The sequence below is a fragment of the Mustela nivalis genome, assembly GCF_964662115.1.
Source record: "Mustela nivalis genome assembly, chromosome: 1".
Taxonomy (NCBI): domain Eukaryota; kingdom Metazoa; phylum Chordata; class Mammalia; order Carnivora; family Mustelidae; genus Mustela; species Mustela nivalis.
The window spans coordinates 182,083,207-182,093,448 of record NC_139020.1 but is presented as its reverse complement, the minus strand read 5'-3'; the positions used below and the strand labels follow the sequence as shown (position 1 = coordinate 182,093,448).

At 38.9% G+C, this 10,242-nt stretch overlaps 1 protein-coding gene across 1 annotated transcript; it reads left to right on the top strand.

The window, feature by feature from the left end:
• Window positions 1–210: 210 nt before the first annotated feature.
• KBTBD8 (kelch repeat and BTB domain containing 8) lies at window positions 211–10,242 on the top strand. The gene is made up of 4 exons (XM_082728543.1): window positions 211–367; window positions 945–1,155; window positions 4,863–5,977; window positions 9,303–10,242. The coding sequence occupies exons 1-4, from the start codon at window positions 352–354 to the stop codon at window positions 9,764–9,766; spliced, it is 1,806 nt and encodes a 601-aa protein (XP_082584669.1). The 5' UTR covers window positions 211–351; the 3' UTR covers window positions 9,767–10,242.

Here is a 10,242-nt window from a genome sequence, read left to right as displayed (position 1 = left end):
CTCTCCCCGGCCAGAAGACTACCTCTCCCGGCAGGCACTGCGCGCCCCACGGACACAGGCTGGCGAATTCCCAGCTCTCCACCTTCGCCATAACCAGCCAATAAGAATCACCGGCGTGGGCCTCCGCCCTACTCGGACCACGCGGGAGCGGGGGCAATAAAACTACATTTCCCGAAACGCTTTGCGCACCTCATGGCCAATCGGAACACGGAACTCGGAGGCTAGGGGCGGAGCCGGATGCAGAGGCCACCCCATTGGCCAGGTGAAGCTTAGAAGAGCCGGAACCCGGGAGCCAGAGAAGCGAAATGACATTTCCTCTTTAAATAGCTGGAGCCGGGGCCCCGTCGAGAAATGGCCGCGTCGGCAGGTGGGTGTAGTGGTGGCTGGGGAGGTGTGTTGCGGGAGAGGTGGGCCGAGGTCCAGGCTCAGGCTGCGAGCTGAGGAGGTGGCGATGAAGAGCCGGAGAGAAGGATGGGGAGGTGGAGAGGGATGAGGGGAGGGAGGATGGATGGCGTGGAGGGCGGTGGGCGGTCCGGCCGGGCAGCGATGGGGAGGCCGGGTACCCGCCACCACTTCGACCAGTTCAGGAGGCGGTTGAGGGGGCACTGGCGGGCCGCCATCCGTGGAGCTTCCCTCGTGCGGCTTCTGCGCTCGCTCTCGGCTGGGACGTTCTGGCTCCCGGCGGAGTCGCCGCAGACACGGCGCCGGCTCTGCCTGCACAGTCCCTCCGCGAGCACGGGATACGGGTTCGCCGGGCTCCCGGAGGAGCAGGCTGGTGTTTGAACTTGCAGCGCAGCCTCGCTCTCGCCCCAGATCTCAGCCCGCCGTCCCATTTGGTCGTGTATATGTACAAAGATGTATTTTTGTAGGCGGGGGGTTGGGGGGGGGAGCGTGAACGCCGTAACGGGCTCCGAACTTCTTGTGGCTGTACGTTTTTCTCCTAGATTTAAGTAAGTCTTCCCCAACGCCGAATGGGATTCCATCTTCAGACACAGCCCACGATGCCATGGACCCCTTCCATGCGTGCAGTATTCTTAAGCAACTTAAAACAATGTACGATGAAGGACAGTTGACAGACATTGTAGTGGAAGTGGATCACGGGAAAACCTTTTCCTGTCATAGAAACGTTCTTGCTGCGATCAGCCCCTACTTCAGGTATGGTGATGGTAGAAACTTCTGTTTGATGTCCTCACCGGGTTCCCTTTATTCCTCAGTGTTGCCCACTTGATTACAAAACGCAGGTGAGACAATTAAATGAAACCAATGAGTTTGTTTCCTGAAAATAAATAGCAGGCCCTATTTTACTGAGCCCTTGTTTTTGACTTGACAGATTCTTCTAGAATTCGGGTCTTTGGTTTTTAAGTTAGTGAGTATGTTTTTGTTTGTCTCAGGTGCATAATTACAAAATCTAGACTTGCACTCCTCATTGTTTTAAATTAAATAGAATTTAAAATTCAGTTTCTTGGGCAAAGTAACCATATTCCAAGTGCTCAGTAGCCACATGTAGGTAGTGGCTGACAATTGCAACACCGAGATGTAGAGTATTTCCATCACTGGAAGTTTTAGTGGATGGTGCTGATTTAGAATTTGTTCCAAAAACTTATCCTTGGGGCGTAGTGCTCTGGTGTATGTAACTCTTGGAATTTAAAACATAATAGGGCATTCTTTTGAAAACAAATTACCATTCAGTAGATTGTTTTAATGCTATGGGGGTGAAAGCAATGAAATAAAAATGAATGAATATCTTAGGCTCCAGACTAAAGATTATTTCCATGATTTCCAGAAGTGTTTTTAAGTTTTCCTTTTCATTCCATTCTTCTTTGTGTATCAAAACGTTAGAACTGTAAAATTTCAAAACTGGGGTTTAACAAAGATTTTCATACTTTGAGAAGAGATCACTGATAAAGACAATTTCTGCTTGAGTTTAACTTTTGTTTTTAAAGTGCTCACTTTTTTAAGCATTTCACTGTTCAGAAATGGTGCCTGAATGACAGTGAGATAATCTCAACTATGCTCTAAAGGTATTTTTGTTTTGTTTTGTTTTTCCCTTTGAAGGTGCTTACCTTTATAGGGCATATATCAGTGTAATGTTCCAGACAGTAGTTTCTGGTTCCTCTTTCTCAGAATACTGGGTTAAATATAGTCCCTTCAGTCTGATGCTTATGATGTAACCATTTAGACTTGCCTAGGGATAGGTCATTGGACTGTTAAGTATTAACCATCAGAAGGGAGTGAGGTGGAAGGAAAAAAAGAAGAAACTCCTATACACAGAAGGTATGAAGTTTGGCCTGGTAATGGAAGCTACTGGTGGGATTCGATTATCCAGACTACCCATTAGATATGGTTAGTTCAGCTGTGCATTTAAATATATGTAATAACTACTACTACCAACTTCTGGGCTAAGCTTACTTTACATATATTGCTTTATATATCTTTACCATCCTGTCTCTGCACAGTTATTCCGATTTCACATGTGAAAAACTGAGGTTTGGGGAAGTTAAATGACCTGCCTAAATCATCTAACTACTTCCTAAGTGGTAGAGGCTGGGTTTGATTCCAGAGTCAGGCTTCTTAGTCACTATTATGACTTTTAATGAACAAGAGTAGGTCCCCTCTAAAGTTGCCTTTGAGAAATTTCTATTGTATATTAGATTTGAATAGTTTTTAAAAAATTGAAACTTGAAAGTGAAAATGTCTGTATCTTACTGAAGTTTTATATTCTAGCTTGTAATTAAAATTAGTTTGAAGACTTAGACAAATCACTTTAAAAGAAGTATGCTACAGTAGATTTTCTTAATTACAAGAAATTAAGGAAAATGCTTGGAAAACTTTCTAAGCATAAGATGCATGAATTCAGATGAAGGTATTTGGCTAGAAAACTCAAGGCTTAGGTTCTTATCTCTTGCTAGAGAAGTTTCTTGGCACTGGTGCTGCTCCTTATGTGAAATCTAGGAAGACATACTTAATAGTTTCGAAGTCTTGCATCACTGGTGGAAAAAAAATAAAAATAGCTTGAAATCTGGCATGGCTGCTTCATGATCCCAGTGACTTGTCAGAATTAAAATCTGCATGATTATTGGATACTTTCTGCTGCTCAGGATTTTGTGTGAGGAAGGGTTCCATCTTTACGTAACATTTACAGATAGATCCTGTTAGAACAGAGAACCATCAAGTGTCACAGTGCTCCTGTGTGTGAGGCCAGCCTATTCAAGTCAGTAGAGTTCCCATGATAAAGGGGTAGGTGGTAATGTTCTCCTTTGGGAGTTAATCTTTTCCTAATGAAGGGCTTTATTTTTCTTTTTAATTGGTAGCTGTATAGCTAAGTTTTTCAGCACCTGAAATGGAAAACCAGCTTATACATTGGGAGATCTAGTTTTCAATCATGAAAAAAAAGCCTATGTGATATTAAGCTTAAAATTTATGTTGTAGAAGATCAAGTAGGCCTCAAAGATGGTTCATCCAGGCAAACAAGCTTTATCATTGTACCCATGTATATCCCCAGTGTTTCTCATTGTATTTTACAATTTAACAGTTTAAGGATTTTTTTTTTTTTTTTTTTAATAATCTAACACTTGAAAATGAGAGGGGTCTGTCTGCGTAAACAACTTTATCACCAATGTTAGGTCAGTTTCTTCAATAGACATGTACTAAGCACCCTAGGGGCAAACAACCCTTTTCCCCAAAGGCTTTTTAAAAGAATTTTGAGTTGATTTTTGTATTTAATTTTAAGAGCAGCCTAGAAAGAAGCCTTAAAGGAGGAAGGGGAAAGGCAAATGATGTATGTAAATGACTAATACTAAAATATAGAGCCAGGCTTTTGGCTACTTAATGTTTGGCCAAGAAAAGTCCCCAAAATGCACAGACATTTTAAATTAGAAATAAATAAATAAATAAACAAACAAATTTGCTTTCAAAGGCAAAAGCTTGGGATTTTTCAAAACCATTGTATCCAAAGCATCAGTTAATTCTTAAATTCTTTTTAGAAGTATGCATTCTGTTAACCTGGTATAATCTTTACCTATATTCAGATATACATAGGTAAAATATGGTAGCTTTGAGAAAACTGAGTATATTTCATTAAGCAAAGGTTTTCAAAATGTCTAAGAGAAAGTGAAGTAAAGTTCTTTATATTCCTTATAACGATTACGGAAGCATTCAGAAGAGAATAGTTTTAAAAGGAAGGATAGTTTCAAAGGGAATATAGTTTTATTTTAAAGGGAATATAGTTTAAAGGGAAAATAGTTTTAAAAGGAAGTAGAGAACAAGAACTTCTGAAGAACATTTTGTTTTTCTGAGATGAGATTTTTAAAGATAGATTTCAGGGACGAGTTGCCTTGTACACTTCCACTGGGACATGAAGAGTTCAATCAGACAGTCTGTAATGCTAATATATCATTTTGACACCTTATAGGTATTGTTAAATTTTCTGATTGGTCTGGTGAGTTAATATCTCAAGTCCTTAAGGCAACTTGACCAGACTCCTGGATAGGGGCTCCAAGGAAAATAAGGTGTCCTGCCTATAGAACTCTGTGTCTGAAACTAATGATGTACTATCTGTTGGCTAATTGAATTTAAACAAACAAACAAAAAAAAAAAAAAAAGAAAAGAAAATAAAAGAAAGGAAAAAGAAAAAGTAAAAAAGTGGACTGGCCCTGAGAATAGAATTTTTGAGATTAGTCAGATTAAATCCTTACTCTAGATTATCAGCTTTCACCCCCATTCAGAATATCAGGAAACACACTAAAATATTTTCAGTCTCCAAGGTTATCTTTGTGGTAAGGTAACTGTATACTTTGAAAAATTTGTCACAATAATTTTTATTTGGAGTGCATATATACTATTAACCATTCTTTTGTTCCTAGATCCATGTTCACTAGCGGCCTTACAGAAAGTACTCAAAAAGAAGTTCGAATAGTTGGTGTTGAAGCTGAATCAATGGATTTAGTGTTGAACTATGCCTACACCTCCAGAGTGGTTCTGACAGAGGCCAATGTTCAAGCCTTGTTCACTGCAGCTAGCATCTTCCAGATTCCTTCCATCCAAGACCAATGTGCTAAGTACATGATCAGTCATTTGGACCCACAGAATTCTATTGGGGTCTTCATCTTTGCTGATCATTATGGTCATCAGGAACTCGGAGATCGATCAAAAGAATACATTCGTAAAAAGTTTCTGTGTGTCACCAAAGAACAAGAGTTTCTCCAGTTGACAAAAGACCAACTGATAAGTATCCTAGACAGTGATGATTTAAACGTAGACCGAGAAGAGCATGTTTATGAAAGCATCGTAAGGTGGTTTGAACATGAACAGAATGAAAGAGAAGTGCACCTTCCAGAAATTTTTGCCAAATGCATACGATTTCCTCTGATGGAAGAGGCCTTTATAGAGAAAATTCCACCTCAGTTTGCACAGGCTATAGCCAAAAGCTATGTAGAAAAGGGCCCATCCAATACTAATGGCTGCACACAGAGACTTGGAATGACTGCATCCGAAATGATCATTTGCTTTGATGCTGCCCACAAACACTCAGGAAAGAAGCAAACAGTGCCTTGTCTAGATATAGTCACAGGAAGAGTGTTTAAACTATGCAAGCCACCAAATGATCTAAGAGAAGTTGGGATTCTTGTATCACCAGATAATGATATTTACATTGCAGGAGGGTACCGGCCCAGCAGCAGCGAGGTCTCCATCGACCATAAGGCAGAAAATGATTTCTGGATGTATGACCATTCCACCAATAGGTGGCTTTCCAAACCCCCCTTGCTGCGAGCCAGAATAGGCTGCAAACTGGTGTATTGCTGTGGTAAGATGTATGCAATAGGGGGTCGTGTTTATGAAGGTGACGGGAGAAACTCACTAAAATCCGTGGAGTGCTACGACAGCAGAGAGAATTGCTGGACGAGCGTTTGCGCAATGCCTGTTGCAATGGAGTTTCATAACGCTGTGGAGTACAAAGAGAAGATCTATGTTTTACAGGGTAGGTGCCTACTGGTTTATTCTCCAGGAGAGGGGAGTAGGTCAAATGTCCTTTACGTACTTACGCTAAAACAGATGTTTGTTCTTAACTGAGGACTCCTCCTGCTTTCTTATCCTAAACTGTTTGTTGTGAGTCTTTTCTTTTCTTTCTTTCTTTTCTTTTTTTTTTTTTTTTTGCAAGTCTGTTCTTTAAAGGAATTATAAAGGCAGTGAACTTTGGAATCAAAAAAGGGATCTCTAAGATACTAAAATGATTCTGTGAGTTTTTTATGTTCTTACTGTGTTTTGACATCATGGGGGATAAGTATTTTGAAAACATAATTTAGTGAATACCTGTTCAGCATTTTGGGGAGACTTTCAGAGCCATTTTTGACTCTAAGCTTGATTCAGGACTGTTTTACTCTTTAATAATACATAATCAAGAGATGTTGTAGCAGCTACTTCTTATGGAACTTGATTAGTTTAAAAGAGAAAAAGAATGAAGAATTTTGTGATAAGCCTTATGATTTCAAAGGTTAGGGAACTTAATTATAAAGAGTTTGAAATTATAGTCTTTTTTTTTTTTTTAAGATTTTATTTATTTATTTGACAGACAGAGATCACAAGTAGGCAGAGAGGTAGGCAGAGAGAGAGGGAAGCGGGCTCCCTGCTGAGCAGAGAGCCTGATGTGGGGCTCGATCCCAGGACCCTGGGATCATGACCTGAGCTGAAGGCATAATGCTGAGCCACCCAGGTGCCCTTGAAATTATAGTCTTTAGATTTTAATTTCACTGCAGCATATGATGCCTTCCATGATATGTTTTCAAGTTTTTTCACTGAAAAGCTTTGAGGTATTACCTTTTTCTTTACATTTGCTTTATAAGAGGGACTATCTAATATACTTAGCTTTATTATTTTATTTTTTTAAAAGGTTTTATTTATTTATTTGACAGAGACAGAGATAAGCAGGGGGAGTGGGAGAGGGAGAAGCAGGCTTCCCATTGAGCAGGGAGCCTGATGCAGGGCTCAATCCCAGGACCCCAGGATCATGACCTGAGCCGAAGGCAGAGGCTTAACCCACTGAGCCACCCAGGCGCCCCTAATATACTTAGTTTTAAGAAAATTGTTTTGTTTAAACTATTGAAGGCTAGTATTCTGGCGAAGATCATGTAGTAGGAGTAGAAAGAAGGACTAAGTAAGTATAAATAAGATATTTGATCCAAGGTTCTAATTAGTGATAGCAAATTTTTCTTTTAAAGATTTTATTTATTTACTTGACAGAAGGAGAGAGCGAGAGCAAGAGAGAGAATAAAACCAAGAAGAGAGCGAGAGGGAGAAACAGGCACGATCCCAGGACCCTGGGATCATGACCTGAGCTGAAGGCAGAGGCTTAACGACTGAGCCACCCAGGCACCCCTTTCATCTGGGTTTCTTAATTGCTTTATATGTTTTCCTCACACTATTACTTTAATAAAACAAGAAAAAAGGGGTGACTCCTGCGGAAATAACGATTTTTTAGCTTTTATACCATTTAAAAGAATATGTTCTTCGCTCTCATCTTTTATTTGACTAGAAATGCCTGAACACATTTGTTTAAATTTCAATATCAAGTTAATTCTCCAAAAGGAGTATCACTATCTAGTACCTTATTTTTGTTAAATAGAAGAATGGACATGATTAGGTTTGTTGGTCTTGCCGAATAATGGAATATAAGCCTGGATGTATAACCTGTCCAATATGGTTGGATAAGTTATATCATTCCATATGATGATGCTTTGCTATATATATTTTGTTCTTGCTGGCTGACCATTTGATAGAATTAATTAAAAGACTTTCAGTTGGAAGGTAAAGGTTATGTACTAATGTGAATACTAAAACAAAGTAACAAGGAATTAACAGAATCTCAGGCCTGGAAATAAATATTGCTTAATCCGAGGTTATATTTTATATAAGAGGAATCTGAGGCTCTGAAAGTTTTCTTAATGACCTATCTGGTTTAAGTTATTAAGGGGACTGTGGATTTTAAAAATTAACTTTTTTTGTGAGTCATCTTTTTATAAGAAATTCATTGAGAGGTAGTACCTGTTAGAAACTTTTATTTTCTATTGCCTTTTTAAGAATCCTGTTAAAAGTCAATGAGGGGGGACACCTGGGTGGCTCAGTTGATAGGGCGTCTGCCTCAGGGTCCTGGGATCGAGTCCCACATCGAGCCCCACACTGGGCTTCCTACTTGGTGGGGAGCCTGCTTCTCCCTCTCCTTCCCTCTCGTTCTCTCTCTTTCTCTATCTCTGTCTCTTTCTCTCTCTCAGATAAATACATAAAATGTTAAAAAAAAAAAAAAGTAAATGAGGGAAGGTGATGTGCAACTAAAAGCTGGCGGTTTAAAAAGCTCTTCTAAGAAGAATTCAAATTACAATGTCACTATTACTAAGTAGGCAGTTCAATTTGTAGTTAAGAGTAAATCTAGTTCAAAACAATTTTGAAGGGGAAGCTCAGTTTAGAAGTAGGTATTTCTAATCTAAACAAAGCCTCTTTATATAAATAAAGTTGATGTAAATAGTTAGAGGCTTATACTGTACTGTATGTGGCTACTGGAGTATTGATCAAGATTTTTAAATGAAGGATTTTATACAATGTTATAACTAGCAAAATTCTTGTACATCTTCACTGGTTTAATTCTTTTGGACATTTTTATATTGGCAGTCTGACTCAGCACCCCCTTTTATCATCAAAATAGAGTTGAAAGTGACCCGAAGTCAACTCCATGAACTGTGTGTTTTCTATCATATTAAAGCCACCTTTTCTCCTCTTACATTTGTCTTTGCATTATAGCAGCACCAAAGTAAACCTATTAATGGCCCATAGAAGTCAATCTGAACAATTCCATGTGCTATCTTCTAACTAAATAATTAGCACATAAATGTGGAGTGGCTTATTCATGATGAAGCTGTGTACATACTCTGGTCTTACTGGCTAACCATTAGTGATAATGCTTTTTTAGAGCTGGCTTAAAATATATTTTCTAAAATAGACACATGTATAGAATAAATGGAGCCAAGCTCTCAACTATTATTTTGCCTTAAAGCTAAGGTAACTCCTTGTATCTACCTCTTACAAATCTCCCAATTCAGTCTAACTATAATACTTTGTGTTATGTTCTGCCATGGAATGAAGACATTTTAAGCTATTATACTATAGAATGTATCTTTGGAGATTATACAAGAAATAGTTTAGAAATTGAAATATTTGGAAAATTATACTTTTCAACATAAAACCAAAAACAGACATGTAAATATATATATTCTTTTTTTTCTTTTTCTTTTCTTTTCTTTTTTTTTTTTTTTTAGGAGAATTTTTCCTCTTCTATGAGCCTCAAAAAGACTACTGGGGTTTTTTAACCCCCATGACTGTGCCTAGAATCCAGGGCTTAGCAGCTGTATACAAGGACTCTATCTACTACATAGCTGGAACCTGTGGAAATCATCAACGTATGTTTACTGTAGAAGCCTATGATATTGAACTAAATAAATGGACTCGGAAGAAGGACTTTCCATGTGATGAGTCCATAAATCCATACCTTAAACTGGTACTTTTTCAGAATAAACTACATTTATTTGTTCGAGCTACTCAAGTGACCGTTGAAGAACATGTCTTCAGAACCAGCAGGAAAAATTCCCTTTACCAATATGATGACATCACTGACCAATGGATGAAAGTGTACGAGACTCCAGACAGGCTCTGGGACCTTGGCCGGCATTTTGAATGTGCTGTTGCTAAACTCTATCCTCAGTGTCTTCAGAAAGTACTTTAATGAGTAGCAGGCCTTAGTGAGCTCACTGGCATCTTGTGCTTGGGGAAACTTCATCTTTTAATGATACAAGAAGTGCTGTCAGTATTTAAGAAGCTGAGAGAGTTTGAACATGGCAGTGGGTGCTCTTAAAGATTATGGCATAGGGAGGGATTTCTTTTCATCCTTGTGATGTTTTCATTTCATTAAGCAAAAGGTAACAAAGTGCAATTATCAGCATTTTTTTTTTTCTGGTATAAAAGTAATCATTTGCATTCTAAAATTTTGTGATAGTTCATCACTGAGATACCAGATGAATCAACAACTATGCACTCTTAGAAGAGCAGTTAGGATATTATGGTTAGAGACATCCGAACTAGTTTGATGTGACTTTTTATTTTAAATACGGGTAAAAATTTGAGGCAATATCACTAGGACTTTAGCTGTGACCTCTCCAACACAGAGAAGCACTAACTTAGATCCTCATTCTCTCTCTATAT